Below are 20,896 nucleotides of genomic sequence, written 5' to 3' on the forward strand. Positions count from 1 at the left end.
GGGCTGTGCTATGATTATATTGTATCGGGAAACAGAATGCCACTGCGTTTTGACATTTCACAAGGCTTGTTGAGTGTATGTGTGTGCATAAAACAGTTAAAGTGCCTTTTCACTCAATCAATTGTCTGTGCCATGCTGCAGATCCGGATTGTGGGCACACAAGACTCAGTTACCACTCAACAAGAACAATTGCTGCTGCCGCCTCCGAAGAAGCCGCACGACATCTCCTTATATGCGGGTATGAGATTATATTAAACATGTTTCTCATTGCACTTATTCGGTAATTCCGTTTACCGTTTCATTCTTCCTCCCCACATTCATTCTTACTCCTCATCTTCAACTTATACATCCCTTAAAGGCCATACAAACAAACAAACCAGACATCCTTCTTTCTGGTAACTGTCATTTCAGCAACCCCCCCCCCCACAAACAAAAGGACAATAATCGATTAACTCCTAAACACACCCACCCAACTAAACAAGATGTCACCTGCCGCCACTGCCGTTTCTGCTCCAGCATACACTGGTCATTTGACCAATGGTGATCCAACAAAAGCAGCAAAATCATACAAACCAACTCATCCAGGTAAATTTGAAGTTCAATTCCGAGATGGTGAATATAATAGTTGTTTGGTAGCATTGCAAGATTACAGCAAAGGTGAAACGATTGCAATGATGAGTCATGCATCTCCAAGTAAAGCAATTCGTTATTCAACAGTTCAAGTAACCGAAAATGATCATATCGAATTAAACAGTGATTTACTTTATTGTAATCATTCTTGCTCTCCTTCCGTTCATTTCAACGTTTCTTCTCCTGATCCAAGTAAATGGCACGCTGAAGCTTTACGTGATATCAAACAAGGTGACGTTTTGGAATTCTTTTATCCAAGCACAGAATGGAATATGTCACAACCTTTTGATTGTTCATGTGGTGCAGGAAACAAGTGTTTAAAGCGTATCTCGGGTGCAAAGTATATCTCACCAGAAGTGTTGAACACGTATGTTGTCAACGATCATATCAAAAGACTTAAAGCCAATCAACAACAAAACGCTTAGAGGGACAAGCGATTGATGATGAGAAAAGAGTCGTATACAATTTGAAACACTCCCAACCGCCCCTCCTTAGATAGACTTCATAGACCAAAATTATCTGCTGCAATTTGATAAGTGCACTCAATGTTTTCTCATAGAGGCAAAAGTGGTGAGATGTCCTTCTATTGACTAATGTACAGGTGGAAGATAGGCCGTCATACGCTCCCTCATACGATGCGCTCTTTTGGTGCTTGTGGTGGAGTCGATTGGGCTGCGAGTGTGTCGTTTGTGGCTGCTATCGAAGATGCTTTTGCTTGATTGGCAGGGACGGGAGATCCTGCAGGAGTTCCAGCAGGCACCCCAATGTCACTAAAGTCATCCTGCTTGATTTTGTAAATACTGTAGAGGTATAGATTCATCGCTGTGACGGCCAATGTTCCACCTACTAATACGTTTCTCACCACAAAAGGTCTTCTTGCCCTTTTCAATCCTTCGGAAACGCCATAGCCACCTGGATGATAACTAGAATGAGCAGAGAGACCTCTTTGTGGCTTCTTTTGATGTTGATCAAATACGCTTTGTCTGTTTGATGCCATGTTGTTATACTTGTTGATGGTGGCTAAATAATACAACTCTTCCCGATTACACACAAACCTCTTCTTGTCTTCCGGGTTTTGTGGAGTGGAAAAATACGCGCACGTGTACTTTAATGGAAATGCTTAACACGCGTAAAGTATGGAAGTGCTCAACGGTAAGGAACAACACCAAAGCAACACTTCCTGTTGACCATAACATTAACACCCGCTTCACATGATGAATAATCTCAGTACATCATGAAGGTAACCATCTCGGATTGGTCAGCAGTAGGATATTGGGTTTGGGATGTAAACAATGAAGATGATGAAGATGCAATTTGCGGTATTTGTCAAAATGCATTCGATGGCGTTTGTGGAACGTGTGATGAACCTGGTGATCAATGTCCGATCTTGTTTGGTAAATGTACGCATATATTTCATATGCATTGCATTATCAGATGGACGGAAAAGATGCAACCGGAACCTCTTTGTCCTTTATGCAAAAGGAAGTGGGGTAAGTACTTTCTAAGGGAGATGTTCAAGTCATGCCAGCAATCCTTACCTTTTCCTTCCCTCTTTCCCCATTGCAGAAGAGATCACAGCTGAGGACAAAGCTACTGCAAATGGAGATCAAACGAATGAAAGACAACAACAGACGGGGGATATGACAACGGATATGCAGGAAAATGTGCCCACAAACACAATCGAAGGCAGTCTGAGCATGGAATCCGAACAGTGATCTATCCTCGAGGGGAGGTCCGTTGTACTATATACTATTATCGAAATCTGTATTATACCAAACACTTGTCATACTTGATAACATATTGCATTTTGATGAACATATCCTTGATGAGAAAGTTGCCGCTCATGTATGCGGCCATAGGCTGCACGGACACGCTTTAAGTGTTAGCGTAGAAAATATACTTCTTCGCATGCATCCTTCCTGACGATCATCCCAAACGAAAAACATGTCCGGACAACAACCAGTGGATGTGACTGAACTAAACGTTGCACAATTACAAGACGTGCGAAAACAGTTGGAGCAAGAACTACAACATCTCACAGCATCTTACGGTCAATTGAAAGCAGCCCAGGCCAGATTCAGAACATGCATCGAATCAATCAATGCTATACAATCACAAAAATCTCAACGTGAACTTTTGGTTCCTTTGACCAGCAGCTTGTACGTTCCAGGAAAGTTGACAGATTCGAAAAAGGTTTTGGTTGATGTTGGAACGGGATATTACGTCGAAAGAAGTACGGAAGATGCACAAAAGATGTATGAAGGAAGAGTGGATTTCGTTTCAAAAAGTTTAGAACAATTACAAGAAACAATCACAAGAAAGGAAGATAATATGCGTGTCGTACGAGATATTTTGGTTGTCAAAGTATCGCAGCAGCAACAACAAGCAGGCGGTGCAGAAGGCCAAACACAAAAAGCATAGCGTCATCATGCTCAATACGATCTACGTCCCGATCATAATTGTACACTAGGCAAATCAATATCATCACTTTTTGCGTAAACGAAACTTCAATTGGGTATAAGTGTACCTTTTGTCGCCATGGCTGTGACATGCGGGTTGAGGGTGATTCGGACTTACCGACGGCCTTTGTATGGCTTTTTCTGTTGGAAGCGGGGCTTCTGCTATGCAAATTTCATTTCTTAATGAGGTACATTCATCCGCTCTCTCTATAAAGTCGGGACGGTTTTCGATTTCCGCCTTTACTTGTCATACCATCGTACTAGGTCTTTCCAAAGAGCAGGTACTCAATCATAACAAAAAGAAAATGCGGATCATTTTAACTATCATAACGCATACAATCTTGACGATTGTATTATCTGTTTTGGAAGCTCAAGCAGCAGGATCGTCACAAGGCAGCGATCATAGTCAAAATCAAAAGCTCGAAGATGCAAGGAAAGCTAGGGATGACACGACCTCAAAAATGAGAGTCATGGTTCGCGGAAAAGCGTTGAATTTGAATAAAGTTCAAGACGTCAAACTTGGCAAAGGATTGAAATCCTATCTTCCATTCACGGAAGATTTTACATATAGGCGATTGCAAAATAAAGAGCGCAAGCAAAGTGATCGTGTAAGTAAACTTGAACGAGGAACAAATCTTTCCTCTTCTCATCAATCGCCGCAATCGCAACATTTGAGTGGTTTCGGAAGCCCTCACAACAGGCAAGGATCTACATCACCGGGCAGTCATGCAGATGAGCTTCAATTTCAAAGGTCTCCCAGCGCTTCTTCAAGCGGTTCGTCAAGCGGAGCTAGAAGTCCAAGTCACGGTCGGGATGAGCGTGAAAAGATGCTGGTTCAGCTCTCGAATAAGAAAGGTGAACCTGTTAGACAAGGAGGCAGAGATGACAAGGGGAAGGGAAAAGCGATCGCTCGCAGTCCAACTTTGGTACATAAAGGCTCTTCCTCTGATTCGGCACATTCTCTTTCTCATGGTGGCAGCAGCGAAAGACATAGAGAGGAATTATATGAATATCAAAACAGTCGTTCTTTGCCAGTCGGTCTTGGCCACCAAGGCAGATCTGGTGGGCTTGGTAGTTTCGCATTTCACTCTCCTGCACATTCTGAATCTGGTATTAATAGAGGGGGAGGAGACTCTTTTAGATCTGCCGGTCGCTCTTCCAGATCTGGCGCTCAATCTGTTGGGAGATCTAGCGTGGGATCTGGAGGATCACTTAGATCCGGTGGGCTAAGTCCAGTGGGCAAAGATATCGAGAAGAGAATAAAGGGTCTTGAAGGAGATCATCAAAAGGCACTCCGTGAAATCTTGGTAAAGGGAACAGGAATTCGTTCGAGTAAAAAAGTGCTTGAGAAGGAGGAGAAAATCGCAGAAATTGATCAAGAGTTATACAAGAAACATCGTCCTGCACCACTAAGTGCTGCGATGAAATACGTTCCTCATACACACGAGTGGGACAGGAGAAAAGCTATGGCTTCACATGATAAACATTTACGACGAATGGAAGATGTAGTAAGTGATGTGAGCCTGCATGCGCAAGAAGGAAAGATGAAATTGGACGTGCTTACGGATATCAGTAAAAATGTTGATGAACAAAACCGACATCGAATGATGATGAAGCAAGAAAAGGCACAAACTCCCAAATCTAAAAGACTTCCACCATTACATCCCTAACAACGCACAATTTCTCACAATCCTCCAACCTCTAATACCTATCGCACTTTAATTTCTCAACTCTAGTCCATATCATGGATCTAATTTTTCAAATTTTCGCAGAAGAAGCTGATTTACTACTCGACCGATGCGCCTCATAAATTTATTAATCCTGTAAACATTCGTACTATGTAAGGAGAAATGACATCTTTAATCATCTATTGAACTTTGTCCCTGATGGCAACGTGTACCAGAGCAAATTTTTGCCTCGACTTGCAAAACCGGGGCAATTATTGAACGGCTTGGTACAAGGAAACTCAATGGCAGTGAACCTGATGAGCGAATTTGTATTTCTCTCACAATCACCATATCCTAGATATTTTTTAATCATACCAAAACAAATAAAAAGACTTGAAAATGATGCTTTTCAATATGAGAGCGATCATGATTCTCCTCTTAGCAAGTATGCAAAATTGGGAAATATGCGGGCTTCCGACCACGTCTACAAGCTGGAATCAAGGAGATCCTATGAAAGGTATTCAAAATAAGGAAGGATTTTTGGGTATTGAGGAAGACAAGATAATCAAAAGGGCTTCTTTGTGGGATCGTGTAAGAGGCAAGAAGATTATAGAAGATGCTCCCAAACAGACATACCAATATAAAAAACTAGAGAAGGAAGGTGATCACAGTCAACACGCTGAACATAGTGGCGAGACAAGCTCACATCACAGTGAAGGACAAATCAGTGAAAGCAGTTTACATGGTTCTACGCGCAAACCTACTCCTTCTTGGTTACAACGTGGCAATTTCCCTGAACATGGTTCGCTTCCCTTGAATACTTCATCGCAACCTCCATCTGGACAATTAACGGTTCAATCGTTGAGTACAGGCGGACGAAAGATCGAGGATAAAGTTAATCAACTTCAAGGAGGCGTTCAACACCGTGAAAGATTTAGGGATGGATTCACATTAATCAGAGGAGCAAAAGCAGCAAAAAAAGTGCTACGACAAGGTGCAAAATTGGACAAGATGGATTCCAAGCCACCTTCTACATTACGTACCGTCATCAATGCCATCCCAAGAAAAGTAACACAAGTGCAATACAACAAAAATCTTAAAACTTTAGGTCGCGTCGAAAAGGATGTCAATATAAACATGAGATCAGGAAGGATGAACAAGAACGTTCTCAGAGATATTGCTGAGACTGCTCATCGAATTAATGATATCAAAATTGAATTGAAAAATGAAAAGAAGGCTAAGAAGGCTTCTAAAGGTTCTTTGTAACAACCATTGTTTATAGCTTATCTTGCATCTGCCCCTTTTCCTTACACCTAAACGGTACATCAACTGTTCTCAATCGTTTATATTCAACTGTACAGCATTTTATCCTCACTGTTGTGTGTTTGCAATGGCACAAGCTCCGTTGTATCCTGGGGCGAGTATGTACGCCCCGTTGCAGAACGTTCCTAAAAGTTAGAGTGACTTATTGATGGTACGTCCTTATACAACGGCCCGATTACCATACGTATAAAGGTATTTGAAGCCCCTCTCGGACTTATGAGGCGATGTACATGCCTTTGAATAAATCTCTATCCTGCTTCATCACAGCTCTTTGTTTGTTGTCTCACGACTATGACAAGCATAATAGGTACTTCATCATGCTTTTGTGTAAGATAACTTTTCTTCTTTTTGCTTTAGCAATAAGTACATCGTTTGGAGCGCAAATAAAACCTCTTGGGTCAAAAAGATCGACAGGACAGTCTACGCACCCTTCACAAGCTAGTCATTTAGCACAAACCACATCTATTCGTTCTGAAGCAGATGTATCTTCAGGCTATCGTGCGATTCCTGTGAAAGAAGCACCACCTCCAAAAGCTCCACCGCTATCTAAGGCAGGACAAAAATATGAATTGCAACAAAAGCGATTGGGTAAGAATCGCGAATACAATCCAGAAAAATTTCTACATAATCAAGTTAAGAAATCTGGAGAAGGCTTAACAGAGGCTATGAGAAATGAAAACAGGTATGCGGGCATGATTAAGTCGGCTCATCGTGACCCAAACTCAATTCTTAGTAAGGCACGCAGAGTACTTCCAGGAACGATGGAATACAAACATAAACAAGCAATCAGACAGACCAACAAACATGCGGGTGCTTTGGCAGATGTGATGCACGATACAAGAGTCTATCATTTGCATAGTGGAATGAGCGAAAAAGCTTTTAATACGCTCAACACGAAAGCACATGCAGCGCTGAAGCAGCGATATGCGATTCATAAATGAATCATTCTGTATATACACAAATAGTACGAGTCTAGAATAAATATCAATTTGTGGAATTGAACGGGTACTGTTTGGCCATGTCTGCTCATTTGCTTACTGAACTGCCATAAGAGCCCCGAATAATCGAATTTGCGTAAGTTTGAGGCAAAATCTGCTTCACTGAACAATGTCGTAATTATTTGAGCTTTATAGATTGCGGAAGTGGCAAATGATAGCCACTCATCCCAAAATCAATTTCAGCAAGATGATATTAACAACTATGCTACTCTTTGTTTTCTTACTCACCATTAGCAGCATCGAGCTTACTTATGTATACTGCTCGTCGCCACCTAATTCTCCAAAGATGGGCTCTCCGCATATGCCAGGCTCCCCATCCAAACCGAAAGATCTTTCGAGCACATCAAACAATAAAGCTGCATCTTTATCGGAACTTGGGTCAAGAATTGAAGAACATATAAAGATGAAAAATATGTCAAAAGAAGAAGCGAATAATTTTCGATATATGCAAATGACACATTTTGGACATCAAGCTCGTGTAAAAAGTGAGTCTGCAAAAATGAAAGCTGAACAAATACATGCAAATATGAGCCAAGGTAGATTCCATAAGAATAGCTCAGTGAATACATTCCTATCAAAAGTACCAAACACAAAGCATAACAAACATAAACTTGCTCTTGATGAGAAAATGCAGCATGATCGGGAAATTGATGAAATTTTAAATGATGCTAGAATTTTACATCAAAGAGGCGAAATGAACTGGGATACCGGTAATTCGATCGCACAATACATTTCACCGTCTTATCCGCACAAACATCGGGATTCTGATAGCGAGTAAGCCCTTTCAAACAAGTAAGGAGAACATGATAAAATGCATAAAGGCGTACATTAAGAATCTAATTAAAGCCACACGATGTGACCTCCCCTTTGTAGAATTCAGTAAATTACCTTTCTTTCTTAGCGTGTGAAGACGGTATATTTCGGAAAGAATTTCGGTCATTTAAAGAAGGTCATGCATGCACGATCTTAGACAAAGGTAGCGTTCTAAAATCCTTTTCAAACTTCTTTAGTGTTATGCAGGTTGATTATATAGAACCAAAGTTGCGGTTTAATTCCATTTTTGGTCGATCAAAGCACTATACTTGTCGGTAAGAGTACCATATCAAAATCGATACCCTGCAGATACGTAGAGTTTGGATTACCCTGCAGGGAAAAAGCATAGAAAATATATCCGTTATGTTTATCCATTGTCTTCATTCCGACAATCCTTTGTTCTTTAAAGTGAATGATTAGCGAGTGAAATTGAACCACTTTTGATTTGTATTTTATGAATAAAAGGACAAAGGTAAGCCCTTTGTGTGTTTATTGTATTGTATATCGTAAATGCCAATCAATGCACGCTTTTCACTAATGAAATGATTCAATCACCGATCGGCTATTCGGCATTAAACAAAATTACCGCTTTTTTGAATAAAACCTATCACTTGTGCATATAACGTAAGACGGAAGTATACTAGCTTTTAAACTCGAAACTCCATTGACCATTTTAGCGTCTTTAACTTTCTTTTCGTGGCGCTCTCTGAGAATTACGTTTAAAGTCAGCTTGACAGCATTTGCCTTGACTCGATCCTAATAACTTGTGGGAATTGTGGGATAAATAGCGGATAGCCAATTCTGATGAACCTCTAGAGGATATTTATCCTTTTTATCCGCTCAATGGTTATTGCAATTGAATTGTTCGGCGTACCACTAATTAATAAAACATTGCCGTCTTTTCAGAAGGGGGAATATGCAATAAGTAGAAGTCAGCATGTGGTGGTTTAATGCAGAACTTTTTATTAGCTCGTAGATCCGCGCTATAGGAAAAATAAAAGAAAGCAATTTATGTACTCAGACGTGGGGTTCCATAAAATAAATCAGGCAGAACATCAAAAGAGGTTTTGATCCTTTTTCTTTTTTTTATTTTGATTCTAATTTGACTACTTGCATACTCTTGCATAAGAAACGGGAAAAGTAGCGCAATTGAATGACAATCACATTCACATCCGCTCTTATAACGCCAAGAGTGACATTTCTTGCTATTATGTGGCTTCAATAAGCAAGTATGTTTGTCAATTTGCAAATCAATCAATCCCCTTTCTTCCATCATCAAATCATTTCTCTGGACGTATCACCTGGTTGCGGCTTCTTTCCTCTTCAAATAACCGTCTTCCGTCATTCGTCATCGGACATTCTCATTTAACGGCGCCGCTTCAAAAAGGTTATATATATATTGTAGTCTCCTACCTGAAGAAACGGCTTTTCACCGGATTTTCCATTTAATCTCTGTCAAGTCATATGATTCTTTGTTTGACAGGTCAAACTTCATTTACCAACTTTCTCCATCAGTGATTCATCAAAATGTTCCGTTGATTTTCTCACTCACTTTTCTTTTCAGCAATGGATGGTCATGTCAATATGCCTGCTTCATCAATGCATCGTACTTCGTCTGCTGAACGAATTGCTGCCGAAAGTCTACCAGATCGAAGGGCAAGCGAACCGGCAAAAGTGTTTATGAAACCATTGCGTACGAACGCAGTACGAAGGCACACAGAGATGGAACTTTCACCTGCTGACAAAGATGCGATCGAAGTGGAAAATTATAAACGACAATTAGCAGTGATGGGCATCGCAGAAGCACCATCATTCGTACCAAAAGCCACTCGATCACAATTGATCAGCCGAGGCAGCAGTGCAGGACAAAGCAGTAACAGTGGCAGAGGAAGTAGCGGTGGCAGTAATCCTGCTCCTCCTCCATTCGGCAGCACCTCAAAAACAAACCTGTTCTCATTCTTCAAAAGTTGTTCGACTAGATGGAGCCAGCGTCGACCTACAACCATACCTTCGAGTGATGATAGCGATGATAATGTATCCTATAACACAACAAATCCTTTCCAAAATGATACCTTGCCAGCAAAACGAGACGATCTCGTTGTCATACCACCAAAAGGAAGACTATGGCTCGATTCAGGAGCGGAGAGAGCACGCATGGAAGCGCATGATCTGCCATCACCTTTCAGTTTCAATTCTCCCAATATGTATTCTACTTCGGGAGCAGAAAGTCGTGGCTCAAGTATACGATCACCACCATCTTCCGTCGGCAGTTCGCGCAAGAGTGCCAATGCAAAACAACTGATCCTCGAAAGAGCGACAGAAGCAGGTGAAAATCTTGCCAGTAGGCCATATCTGACCAGTTCCAGGAGATTCAGTACGAGTGCCGCTCTTCCTACTCTTGCATCAAATGGAATTCATTCAACAAATGCACAAATACGAGAAAAGAATTCTCGAAGCTCATTCTTGCCTTCGCCTGCAATCATTTCTCCAACAAACTTGTCGGATAAAAGTGCGATAGATTTTGATGAAATGCAAAGATCTTTACGTACGACGATGGGAGCTGCAGAAAGACGGCAACGTTCGCAAGCACGACCAAAAACTACGCCTAATCCGTCTCGCACCATAGCACATTCGGCTAGAGCTGGTAGGATTGATGAAGTGTCTGATACGAATCCTGAAGATTTAGTGAATGCATTCAGACAAGCAGTGGATGAAGATGTTAATCGAACGCAAAAGACACACACTCCCGTGTCTCCGCTAGGCACACGTTCACCACCTCCTTTTGGTCATTCGGTTGATCATTCAAGAAATCTTCGCCCACGAACATCACGCGGAAGCTTATTGTCATCGGATGGAGGGACAGCAAGATTTGGTTCTGTACGTGAGGGAAGCGTTTCTGAACGGCCCAGAACACGAACGGGAGATGGTGGTTCAGTGAAACCTTTTGGATTTGGTGTGGTGTCGAATGGTACGAGAAACATGCAAAATACTGGAGAGCAAGGCTCCGAAGCGGAAAATGATCTGGAGAAGAACAGTGAATCGCTTGAACATCCTTTAGAGCGTATCACAACTCGTAGTACCGTGGAAGACTTGATGTAGAATCGCATCACAGGGACGGATCTGGCAAACAAAAGCAAAAAAGTTTTATACTCTTGAATACTCTCATTTTTATAGTTTGTAGTTTATTGTATTATATCGTCAAAGCAGACACTTTCTCTTAATATACCAAGTCCAGATAACAATCGTTGTTGATGATGGCAGTGAATGCCTTTAAGCTCACGTGCGAAATTGGCAGAAGGTTAGCGCGAGATTTTGAGTGGATTTTGAATATTACGTCAGCTTGAATGAAGTTCGATTTCGTTGAGGTGAAGCAAAAACGCAGTTGCACGTGTGCCGCAGTTCAAATTTACCTTTTTTAGACAGACTTTTCGCCCAATACGCGTTTAAATTAGGCATGCTCCTGCACTGGCTGCTTGCTATAGCACTTGGCCCAGAAGCCATAAGCTACAGTCGCCCGAGCTGCTTGCGCGCAGTAGACCTGCGTAGTTGAGTAAATGAGCGAAAGTTGAGTGTTCTAGGCAGGAAGAAGGGAAATCCGTATGTCCAATTCACATATCTACAATCCAGCTTTTGATCATCACCCACCAACCATAATATATACATAGGTCATCATGTCAAGCGGCAACAAGGGTGCAACCAAGGGCACAGGTGAGTAATCCGAGACGAGATGAATGCCGTTCGATTCGATCATTGCGACTGGTTCGATCTTTGTGTGAGAAGAGAGAAGAGAAGTAGGGGATGGGATGATGTGAAAGGGAAGGAATTTGTGATAATATTCAGTACGACATCCAAAATATACCATCAACGCACACTTTCGCGACCATGTACACCAATAGACTCCAACTCGGCATATCAAAACGACATACATCAGTACACTTTGTCGAATTCGAACAGCATTCATCCAATTCCAGCTTCCTACGAATGACATGCTGACCAAATCTTCCTTTGATTCTATCTCTTCAGCCGAAGGTAAGGCTAAGGCTAAGCCACAAGCCATCAAAGCTGCCGCCGCCAAGAAAGCAGCTTTGAAGGGAACCAACGGACAAAAGATCCGTAAGGTCCGTACTTCAGTTACTTTCCGTCAACCAAAGACATTGCGTTTGTCACGTAACCCCAAGTACCCTCGCAAGTCTATCCCCCATGCACCTCGCATGGACGCATACAAGACAATCTTGTACCCTCTCAACACAGAATCCGCCATGAAGAAGATTGAAGAGATCAACACCCTCGTCTTCATCGTTAACCGCACATCCAACAAACGTCAAATCAAGGGCGCAATCAAGACATTGTACGATGTCGAAGCAGAGAAGATCAGAACATTGATCCGACCTGACGGAAAGAAGAAGGCTTACATCAAATTGACACCTGATCAAGATGCTCTTGATGTTTCCAGCCGCGTTGGATTGCTTTAATTTTGGTCAATTCGGTAGATTCTTTCACGACAATGATTATTTCGTCTAATTGACGATCTACATACACATAGCAACCATTTGGAAGCGATCAATTGTTGTTACTCAAGGTTTCAGTAATTTCTTTCTTATGATTTGCAATTTGCATCATTCGACTCACATCATCACACATTCATGTATGCGTACTATTATTAAAAATCCATATGAATGGATATCTCATGTCAAAAGTTTGCACGGGTAGTGATCATTTTCAGATGATTGGCTGATGTTAGTGATCCGTCCATCTTGTCCAATTAATAGTTAGGTTTTGTCAACGATCGTACAAACCTTCGATAGATTGAGTGGTAAAAAGTATGAGAATTAATCGGCAGGCGCTTACACTGCTAATATGCCCGAAATCTTGAGGAGGCTAATTTATGCATCTAAAAACAAAGTTCTTCGAGTCACTTTGAATCTTCTTCGCGAGGCTTGCTTCTGATCACCACGTCAAGAAAGACAGATTATTCAATATGACACCAGCTCATGGTCATATGAACGGAGCAGGTTCAGGTCCTTCTTCGCACAAGAAGCATACACTTGAAACACTTCGACCGATCTTGATCAAATTAACACTTTCATGTTCGGTACCAATTCCAGCACATGCAACACAAGATGGTTCAGGTTCACCTGATCTAGCCACGAACGGAAGCATCTCAGAGAATTTCAACGTTCCTAAAATACCCACACCTTCCGTTAAACCAAGAGGGCCTCCGCTCAATTCGGAAGAATTGACAATCTTATTTGATCATTTAGCAGATGCAGAGTTCACAGCAAATACATCTCATCACGCACAAATTGGAGCATGCTTGACAAGTTTACGAATGAGCGGATGGGATATGAGTAGTCAGGCATTGACGATCGCAAGTGGATTGTTCTTACAGAAAGCTTTACCGGTTCATGTCCCACAAACACTTTCCAAGGAAGAAATTAAAAGTCAACATGCCAGTGACGAATGGTCAAAGGTTTTCCCGATTGAAGGCGATGAAGGATATCAGGGAAGCTTGGATTTGGTAGGCACCGGCGGAGATGGACATGATACATACAATGTTTCTACCACAGCTGCGATCGTTGCTGCTGGTGTACCAGGTGTTCGGGTTTGCAAACATGGAGCTCGTGCTTCTTCGTCTTCTTCAGGTTCAGCAGATTTGCTAGCAGCTTTGGGTGTCCCTCTAGCCAATCTGACGCCTTCGACAATGCCAAGACTGCTACCCAACTCGTCGTTCACTTTCTTGTTTGCTCAACTGTTTCACCCTTCCATGGCTCCTCTGGCTCCGATTCGACGTTCTTTAGGTTTCCCAACGATCTTCAACGTCTTGGGACCTCTAGTCAACCCTGCTCGGCCAAAGCGTAGTGTGATGGGCGTTCACAGCTGGGGATTAGGTCAAACGTTTGCTGAAGCATTACGTGAGAGCAAATGTGAACGTGGTTGGATCGTTTGTGGAAGAGAAGGATTGGATGAAATTTCACCGGAAGGAGAGACTGATGTTTGGGAATTGCGAAATGGTGAAATAAAGCACTCGGTCATCTCTCCTGCTTCGTTTGGTTTGCCTGCTCATCCTTTGGCCCACGTCAAATCAGGAACTGCAGCTGAGAATGCATGCGTTGCACGATACCTGTTCGAACCCAAGACACACAGTGGACCAATTCCCAAGGGACCACTCCCTGACGCTTTGACGTTCACTTCATCTCTCGATGGTAAGGAGTATTCTATCCCTGCAGGAACACATTTGGACGCCCTGTTGGATTATGTGCTTCTTCAGACGGCAGCTTTACTTTATGTGGCCGGCAAAGGAGCAACACTTTCGCAAGCTGTCACTTTAGCCCATTCTTCTCTTGCATTCGGAGGTGCAATCAAAGCCTTAGATCAATTATCTACAGAAGCAAAACGTGCCGGTCAAGCTGTTGAGAGTGAACAACATGAACGTGAAGAACGTGAATTGCGAAGGATTAATCGTAAAGATGACTTTTACTACTCCAAAGATTTACGCAATAGAGGTGGAGATCCGGCCGATACAACTGATGTTGAAGGTCGGTAAAAGGTGTAATCGCATATTGTACAATAGCATGAAAAAGCGTAATTGATCCAAATTGTGGATATAAAGTACATCACTGAAGAGGCCCAGAGTAGGTAGAATACATTAAAATACAAAAGACTAGGAGGTATAGTTCATTCGCTGGCTAGCCAAAGCTGATTGGCAAGGATATACGGAGTAATTCCCCTTGTACGCATTTTTTCGTCATCTACGTCGAATTCTGTTGAACGATTCTTTGCCTCTGATCGAACCATTAAGGACTGGAAGGTATCTTTCACTTCCGTTCCATCTGCTTTGAGGTAGCACGGAACAAAGCCCATCTTTCTGAACAGGCCGACAGCAATTCTAGGATAGGAGAAGGAATGAGGCACAGTCAGCAGTATATCACACACAAAAGCACTGTTAAAACACTTACGCATCTTTGTCCATCTCTTCTTGACTTTCGACATCGTCTTCATCGATTGAAGCAACTTCTTTTTCTAGAGCAGCTACATCTGCCTCTAAGATACGCAATCGAGCTTCTTGATCGTTGATCCTCTTTACAAGATCAAAATTTTGCGATTGCAGCTTTTCCATTTCGTCATCATGTTCTGTGTTCGACTTCCATCCCGCTGAATCACGCGTCGATGTTGCTCGTAATTGAGAAAGCGTTTGTGACAGGACTGATTGTGGAATGGGAAAGCAATCGTGTTAGCATGACTCCTGGCACATTCATGTTATCTCTTCACTCACCTTTGACATGACTTTGAATCTCGTGTACCTCTTGCTTTCGCTGACTCTCTGTATCTCTGATTCCTGCTTCTATCTGAGCATACAGTCTCAAATCCTCTTCCGGATCCAATACATCGAGCAGAGCCCGTGTGCAATCACTGCAGCAGAAAAGGAGAAATGGTCAAATTTAATGTTCTCTGATGCTTCGAGATCATACACGACTTACGGAAGCTCTTCTGGTGATATTTCGTTCATTTTTGCTTGATGAATAGATGTTGATATGATGGTGTTGCTCTCTCTCTCTTAGGTGTTGTATGGCCTTGACACACTTTAAGCTTAAATAATAAACGCGACTTATTGGTGATTTACGCGGGTGTTGCTCACGTGAAAATGAGCCTCCACAGGCTACAGTTTTAAGCTTGATAAGCAGACAAGCCCTGTCAGAATTAAAGCTTACAAACCCGGAATATTCCCCATACATTCATTCTCAACTTAATCAACTTTGATTAACACCATCATCTCTTCCTTAGTCACAATGATGCAACGTCAAGCACTACAAGCAATCAGAAGGAGCACTCCCTTGAGCTCCTCATCGCGTATGATGCTCCAATCAAGGACGCTTCACTCCTCTTTTGTCCGTCTGCAATCATCACCCAAGGATGGCAGTACTGGTGTAGACCCTGGATACTCTACAACAAAGCAAACGATCGAACAAGAACGTGAAGAACCAGAATATGCTCCAAAACTATCTCATATGTCCGACCCTTTCCCTCTACCGTTTGATCCACGTTTGCAAGGATTATCAATGTCAAGCGAACATCAATCGGAAGGCTTGGTGAATGGCGTTGAAGAGCCAATCCCATTACGGGTTCCAGGACGTGAGCCAGGTGAAGAAACAAGAGAGACCAAAGTCAAGAGATTGATATGGCAAGCACGTAAGCGTGGAACGTTGGAAGCTGATCTTCTGTTGGCTACATTTGCAAAGAAAGAGCTCTCCGCTTTGCAAGAAGAAGAGTTGGATGAATTCGATCGATTACTAGACGAACCAGATTGGGATATCTTCTATTGGATGACAGACAGAAAACCCGTTGTGGAACGATGGAAAGAGTCATTTGAAACAGAAGGAAGACTAGGTTGGAGAATGCGAAAACATGCAAAGAACGAAGAAAAGGAAACAAGATTTATGCCAAATATCTAATGTAGAAACACTAAAGCGAGCCTATAATTTGCATTCATTCCCAGCAGATATTGCGATATTTACACTGTAGTACATGTTCCTTTATGATAAAGCAGATGGATACTCTACTGAGACTTCTTTTCAGCTGTATTTCCCGATGAAAGTCCCAATGCTTTCATTTCAGCATCCCTTTTCTTCTCTTCTTCGATTCGTTCAGCACGTTCCATCCACCATTCCGAAGCTTGGAATAGCAAAACCCCGGCAAACAAAGCCAGAATGATTGTATTTCCAGCAGCAATCACCTTTATAGTTGCTTCTTGTTCATCTGCTGTTAATACTTCACTTGCAAGGTCAACAACTGTATCGGCTGATATTTCGCCTGCTTTGACTCGTGCTTTTGCAACTGCTTCACGTTGAGTACGAACGGAAGAACGTAAGAGGAGATCCATATTGTTTGGATCGGCTAAGATGCGTAGGTTAGGTACTTGAACTGCACCATACATTGCAACAGCTCCCATGAATAGCACTGAAAGGGGAAAGAAGATAGGGTCAGCATGCTAAGAAGCAATACATCCTCTCCGAACTTCCGCCTACTCACCCAAACTGACACCATCAAACCATTTTGCAGTTTCTGTCCATCTATGCAATTTTGCCAAAAGACCAATCAAACCCAAACCGATCATACCATGCAATAAAGCAGAGACGGCAGTTGGAGCTTGGAAAAGAGAAAGGTAAAATTTAAGAGAAACGTCTAATTCATGTTGACCATGTTGAGAGTATAATAATGGGAAATCGTATAGCGATGCGATGAACAAGACACCTGAAAGGAACGAAACCGAAACCAACACAAAACCTGTTCGGAAGCCCATCTTGAATGAATGGACGTGGATATGATGATGATGGCAAGTAACAGCAACTGACGGGCTATAATCCGTGCGAAGAAGTCTGACGTCTTTTAAACTCTCCGCATCGGCCTTTTTTCGTTAAGACAGACTGATAAAGACTCAAGGCCTGGCCCAATAAAGTTAAACACGCGTATGCATGAGGTACATAGCCAGAAGTCCTTCAGTCCATCTACCCGCTTTTTGACTGTGCCTGCATTTATTATATGATTCGAGAAGATGAAGCTATGGAAGATGACCTATGTTTATTCAGTCAAGATGCTCTTTATACCTGATAACAGCTGAGAAGGTGGTGAAGGCATCCTTGAATGAATGCTCTCATCATCTTCACGTGTCTTTGTCTGCGCTGTGATTCTTCAAAGAATGACGCTAGAAAACAAACAACGAATTAAAATGAACGCGTCTTTCTTATTAGAGTGCATTTGTGCTGTTGCTGGCGTTTGAGTCCAACACATATGAATAATTTGCGCGCAAAGGTAAAAGAACAGTGTGCGTGTGTGTAAAGACGACTTCAACTTTCAAATCCTTTATTCTCTCTTCACCATCAACACTCTTCGCTCTACGTTACTTCTGAGCGCTTTTCTTTTTCCTCTTTCTTTCCACCTATCTTCCGTCTCCAATCTCAAATTCACAATGCGTGAGGTTCTCTCCATTCACGTCGGTCAAGCCGGTGTGCAAATCGGTAATGCTTGTTGGGAGCTTTATTTGGCCGAACACGGTTTAACACCTGATGGTCGTATCACCGAAGGCAGCCCTTCAAGCAGTGATGATGGTTTCTCAACCTTCTTCTCAGAAACAGGTTCAGGAAAGTACGTTCCTCGTTCCATCTACGTCGATTTGGAACCAAACGTGGTCGACGAAGTTCGCACAGGTACTTTCCGTAGCTTGTTCCACCCTGAAACCTTGGTTACAGGAAAGGAAGATGCTGCTAACAACTACGCCCGTGGTCACTACACTGTCGGTAAGGAATTGATCGATCAAACTCTTGACCGCGTTCGCAAATTGGCCGATGCATGCACTGGTCTTCAAGGTTTCTTCGTCTTCCACTCCTTCGGTGGTGGTACCGGTTCCGGTTTCGGATCCTTGCTTTTGGAACGCCTTGCTCAAGATTACGGCAAAAAGGCAAAATTGGAGTTCACCGTTTACCCTGCACCAATGATGAGCTCTTCCGTTGTTGAACCTTACAACTCCGTCTTGACAACTCACACAACATTGGAAAACTCTGACTGTAGTTTCATGGTTGACAACGAAGCCATTTACGATATCTGCAAGCGTAACTTGGGTATCGCATCCCCAAGCTTCACCAACTTGAACAGATTGATCGCTCAAGTCGTTTCATCCATCACCGCTTCATTGCGTTTCGATGGTTCATTGAACGTTGATTTGAACGAATTCCAAACCAACTTGGTGCCTTTCCCACGTATCCATTTCCCATTGGCTACCTACTCACCAATCATCTCGGCTGAGAAGGCATTCCACGAACAAAACAGCGTTGCTGAAATGACATTCAACTCTTTCGAACGTGGAAACCAAATGGTCAAATGTGATCCTCGTGACGGTAAATTCATGGCATGTTGTTTGTTGTACCGTGGTGATGTCGTTCACAAGGATGTCAACGCTGCCGTTGCAGCAATCAAGACCAAGCGTACCATTCAATTCGTTGACTGGTGCCCAACCGGTTTCAAGATTGGTATCTGTAATGAACCACCAGCCTTGGTTCCAGGTGGTGATTTGGCTCGTGTTAGCCGTAGTATGTGCATGTTGGCCAACACAACTGCCATTGCTGCTGCTTGGAGTCGTTTGGATCGCAAATTCGACTTGCTTTACTCAAAGCGTGCTTTCGTTCACTGGTACGTTGGTGAAGGTATGGAAGAAGGTGAATTTGGTGAAGCCCGTGAAGATTTGGCTGCACTTGAGAAGGATTACGAAGAGGTCGGTCTCGACACTGCCGCTGATGAAGATATCATCGAAGATGAATACTAAAGGAGGTGGTAATTTACCTGCTTTAGCGGTCTTCAGTGTCATTTCCAGCCTTGTTCCCCTTTCCTCGTCAATCCGCTCTCTCTCTTTGACAGATCATACCCCTCCTAGAAAGGGTTCATATTTGAGATGTGTAATCCAATCTCATCTTTAATCAGATTCTTTCACTCCTGTTACAGCGGGTGTCTACCTTAGAGATTTATCTTTACACTTCTGGGAATCCCGTGAATATTGCATTGGCATGAGATCAGAAAGTACATCAGCATAGAAGGACAGGATATTAGTTTTGAGAGGTACTTATAGAGGAAACGTCAGGAATAGTCAGTCCGGCAGCACGAGCTTTTGCCAAAACGGCATCAGCTTGTTTAAGCATTGGTGCATCAATCATGATCATACTTTCACCTTCAACAAATCCCACTGCACCTTTATCATCTTCAACCGATTGTTCATAAGCAAATTTAATCTTTGCAGCCCGTTCAACTTCTTTTTCTCCTGGCGTAAAGAATTTTTGAATTGTTTCCACTTGTGCAGGATGAATTGCTTGTTTTCCATCAAATCCAAACGATCTACCTTCTTGTGCTTCTTCTTGTAGATATTCCAAATCTTTATAATCGATGCATACCATATCGATCGCTTGTAGATCATACGCTTTCGCAATGGTTGCCATGTGTGCTCGTGGAAAGTGTAATTCTTTTCTTGATTTACTACGAATGATGCCTGTAGAAGCACAGTAATCCTCACTGGCAAATAATAAAGCGCCAATTTCAACTTGATCATACATGTCACGATCTTCCTGTTCCAATTCAAATGCCTCAATGATATTTTGCATTTGTAAGAGTGAATTTGCGCTCTCGATTGAAAGAACGAGTGATATTTTTTTGAAATGATTCTTTGGCGCAGAAGAACGATGATATTGAATCTTTTCCATAATAAAGATGACATCATCGATCGATTCAACTTTTGGAACGACGATCGTGTTTAATGCCGTACTCGGAAGGATAACGTCAAGATCATCACTTGCTAAATTTAAATCGCCAGAAGGAGGATTGATACGAACTGCCAATTCAGGACCGGGTCTTGGAGCAGCATTCAAACCATGAAAGACACTTTCACGTGCTGCTCCTTTTCGATGTTGTGCAACACTATCTTCCAAGTCAAAAATTATACAATCTGCTTCGCTATTTTGACTCTTTTTGATCATCTTATCACTACTTCCCGGAACGTATAACATACTTCTTCTTGCGAAATTTGTCTGTTCTGATCCGTCATCTTCTTCTGATCTAGAAATTGAATCTTGTGCTAATCGAGCTATTTGAGTAGTTGTGAAATTTCTCTGTCGGATTGAAGTTGTGATTATGTTCGTTTTAGGGATAGCTGCAGTTGCTTGTCTTGAGATTGTACGGTTGAAGGTTAGAAATGATGATGTTGATCTCACCCCAAGACAACGGGTGGTAGATCGTGTACCTTGTCTGACTATGCCATACATCCTATCAATAGCAGGGGGGATAAATGATCGATGTGGGGATGTTTACAATGTCCCCACTTATGATACATTATGACCATGATCCAATCAATCTGTGTGTGTGCATGTATGCTACTGCATTAAAGGTGTTTGACTCCACAGTCCGTGCGTTTTTGCCTTTATTCGTCCCCTTCTTGTCTCTACACGTGCGGACTTAGTCGGATGTGTGTTCT

The 20,896-nt window shown here is 42.4% G+C and overlaps 16 protein-coding genes across 16 annotated transcripts; 12 read left to right on the forward strand and 4 right to left on the reverse strand.

Annotated features, from left to right (window-relative positions):
• The first annotated feature begins 76 nt into the window (after nt 1–76).
• On the forward strand, nt 77–1,506 carry FA14DRAFT_170920 (uncharacterized protein). Its single transcript, XM_025500300.1, has one exon. The coding sequence runs from the start codon at nt 483–485 to the stop codon at nt 1,053–1,055; it is 573 nt and encodes a 190-aa protein (XP_025358505.1). The 5' UTR covers nt 77–482; the 3' UTR covers nt 1,056–1,506.
• FA14DRAFT_107474 (uncharacterized protein) lies at nt 1,394–1,567 on the reverse strand (the record flags this gene model as incomplete). Its single annotated transcript, XM_025495809.1, has 1 exon — nt 1,394–1,567. A coding segment is annotated over one exon (174 nt), but the record flags the coding sequence as incomplete, so codon positions are not given.
• A 297-nt stretch (nt 1,568–1,864) lies between these two features.
• Nucleotides 1,865–2,119, forward strand: FA14DRAFT_109458 (RING/U-box; the record flags this gene model as incomplete). The annotated part of the gene is made up of 1 exon (XM_025495878.1): nt 1,865–2,119. A coding segment is annotated over one exon (255 nt), but the record flags the coding sequence as incomplete, so codon positions are not given.
• Nucleotides 2,120–2,550: 431 nt separating this feature from the next.
• On the forward strand, nt 2,551–3,136 carry FA14DRAFT_23896 (Prefoldin alpha subunit). Its single transcript, XM_025502057.1, has one exon. It carries the CDS (start codon nt 2,575–2,577, stop codon nt 3,049–3,051), a length of 477 nt encoding a protein of 158 aa, XP_025358508.1. The 5' UTR covers nt 2,551–2,574; the 3' UTR covers nt 3,052–3,136.
• A 258-nt stretch (nt 3,137–3,394) lies between these two features.
• On the forward strand, nt 3,395–4,759 carry FA14DRAFT_153534 (uncharacterized protein; the record flags this gene model as incomplete). Its single annotated transcript, XM_025497607.1, has 1 exon — nt 3,395–4,759. One exon carries the CDS (start codon nt 3,395–3,397, stop codon nt 4,757–4,759), a length of 1,365 nt encoding a protein of 454 aa, XP_025358509.1.
• Nucleotides 4,760–5,109: 350 nt separating this feature from the next.
• FA14DRAFT_183757 (uncharacterized protein) lies at nt 5,110–6,022 on the forward strand (the record flags this gene model as incomplete). Its single annotated transcript, XM_025501338.1, has 1 exon — nt 5,110–6,022. Exon 1 carries the CDS (start codon nt 5,156–5,158, stop codon nt 6,020–6,022), a length of 867 nt encoding a protein of 288 aa, XP_025358510.1. The 5' UTR covers nt 5,110–5,155.
• Nucleotides 6,023–6,146: 124 nt separating this feature from the next.
• FA14DRAFT_183760 (uncharacterized protein) lies at nt 6,147–7,155 on the forward strand (the record flags this gene model as incomplete). The annotated part of the gene is made up of 3 exons (XM_025501339.1): nt 6,147–6,177; nt 6,347–6,406; nt 6,437–7,155. 3 exons carry the CDS (start codon nt 6,147–6,149, stop codon nt 7,018–7,020), a joined length of 675 nt encoding a protein of 224 aa, XP_025358511.1. The 3' UTR covers nt 7,021–7,155.
• A 208-nt stretch (nt 7,156–7,363) lies between these two features.
• FA14DRAFT_153537 (uncharacterized protein) lies at nt 7,364–7,855 on the forward strand (the record flags this gene model as incomplete). The annotated part of the gene is made up of 1 exon (XM_025497608.1): nt 7,364–7,855. The coding sequence occupies one exon, from the start codon at nt 7,364–7,366 to the stop codon at nt 7,853–7,855; it is 492 nt and encodes a 163-aa protein (XP_025358512.1).
• A 1,601-nt stretch (nt 7,856–9,456) lies between these two features.
• On the forward strand, nt 9,457–10,989 carry FA14DRAFT_177484 (uncharacterized protein; the record flags this gene model as incomplete). The annotated part of the gene is made up of 1 exon (XM_025500746.1): nt 9,457–10,989. One exon carries the CDS (start codon nt 9,457–9,459, stop codon nt 10,987–10,989), a length of 1,533 nt encoding a protein of 510 aa, XP_025358513.1.
• Nucleotides 10,990–11,538: 549 nt separating this feature from the next.
• On the forward strand, nt 11,539–12,542 carry FA14DRAFT_159882 (uncharacterized protein). Its single transcript, XM_025498433.1, has one exon. It carries the CDS (start codon nt 11,877–11,879, stop codon nt 12,360–12,362), a length of 486 nt encoding a protein of 161 aa, XP_025358514.1. The 5' UTR covers nt 11,539–11,876; the 3' UTR covers nt 12,363–12,542.
• A 581-nt stretch (nt 12,543–13,123) lies between these two features.
• On the forward strand, nt 13,124–14,314 carry FA14DRAFT_113425 (uncharacterized protein; the record flags this gene model as incomplete). The annotated part of the gene is made up of 1 exon (XM_025496012.1): nt 13,124–14,314. A coding segment is annotated over one exon (1,191 nt), but the record flags the coding sequence as incomplete, so codon positions are not given.
• A 251-nt stretch (nt 14,315–14,565) lies between these two features.
• FA14DRAFT_177487 (uncharacterized protein) lies at nt 14,566–15,397 on the reverse strand (the record flags this gene model as incomplete). Its single annotated transcript, XM_025500747.1, has 4 exons — nt 14,566–14,776; nt 14,847–15,093; nt 15,164–15,300; nt 15,369–15,397. 4 exons carry the CDS (start codon nt 15,395–15,397, stop codon nt 14,566–14,568), a joined length of 624 nt encoding a protein of 207 aa, XP_025358516.1.
• Nucleotides 15,398–15,743: 346 nt separating this feature from the next.
• On the forward strand, nt 15,744–16,340 carry FA14DRAFT_116862 (DUF339-domain-containing protein; the record flags this gene model as incomplete). Its single annotated transcript, XM_025496196.1, has 1 exon — nt 15,744–16,340. One exon carries the CDS (start codon nt 15,744–15,746, stop codon nt 16,338–16,340), a length of 597 nt encoding a protein of 198 aa, XP_025358517.1.
• Nucleotides 16,341–16,353: 13 nt separating this feature from the next.
• Nucleotides 16,354–17,495, reverse strand: FA14DRAFT_159883 (uncharacterized protein). Its single transcript, XM_025498434.1, has 2 exons — nt 16,918–17,495; nt 16,354–16,845 (listed from the first exon to the last, which is right to left on the reverse strand). The coding sequence occupies exons 1-2, from the start codon at nt 17,186–17,188 to the stop codon at nt 16,445–16,447; spliced, it is 672 nt and encodes a 223-aa protein (XP_025358518.1). The 5' UTR covers nt 17,189–17,495; the 3' UTR covers nt 16,354–16,444.
• Nucleotides 17,496–17,780: 285 nt separating this feature from the next.
• FA14DRAFT_131444 (tubulin-domain-containing protein) lies at nt 17,781–19,320 on the forward strand. Its single transcript, XM_025496934.1, has one exon. The coding sequence runs from the start codon at nt 17,855–17,857 to the stop codon at nt 19,202–19,204; it is 1,350 nt and encodes a 449-aa protein (XP_025358519.1). The 5' UTR covers nt 17,781–17,854; the 3' UTR covers nt 19,205–19,320.
• Nucleotides 19,321–19,514: 194 nt separating this feature from the next.
• FA14DRAFT_113170 (beta subunit of citrate lyase) lies at nt 19,515–20,501 on the reverse strand (the record flags this gene model as incomplete). Its single annotated transcript, XM_025496000.1, has 1 exon — nt 19,515–20,501. A coding segment is annotated over one exon (987 nt), but the record flags the coding sequence as incomplete, so codon positions are not given.
• Nucleotides 20,502–20,896: the final 395 nt, after the last annotated feature.

The sequence above is a fragment of the Meira miltonrushii genome (genome assembly GCF_003144205.1).
Source record: "Meira miltonrushii strain MCA 3882 unplaced genomic scaffold FA14scaffold_1, whole genome shotgun sequence".
Classification (NCBI taxonomy): domain Eukaryota; kingdom Fungi; phylum Basidiomycota; class Exobasidiomycetes; order Exobasidiales; family Brachybasidiaceae; genus Meira; species Meira miltonrushii.

Coding starts and splice junctions, on each gene's coding strand:
- FA14DRAFT_131444 (XM_025496934.1), top strand. CDS start 17,855: ATGCGTGAGGTTCTCTCCATTCACGTCGGTCAAGCCGGTGTGCAAATC.
- FA14DRAFT_23896 (XM_025502057.1), top strand. CDS start 2,575: ATGTCCGGACAACAACCAGTGGATGTGACTGAACTAAACGTTGCACAA.
- FA14DRAFT_170920 (XM_025500300.1), top strand. CDS start 483: ATGTCACCTGCCGCCACTGCCGTTTCTGCTCCAGCATACACTGGTCAT.
- FA14DRAFT_159883 (XM_025498434.1), bottom strand. CDS start 17,188: ATGGGCTTCCGAACAGGTTTTGTGTTGGTTTCGGTTTCGTTCCTTTCA. Junction 16,846..16,917: donor GTTTGATGGTGTCAGTTTGG/GTGAGTAGGCGG, acceptor TTCCCCTTTCAG/TGCTATTCATGGGAGCTGTT.
- FA14DRAFT_159882 (XM_025498433.1), top strand. CDS start 11,877: ATGCTGACCAAATCTTCCTTTGATTCTATCTCTTCAGCCGAAGGTAAG.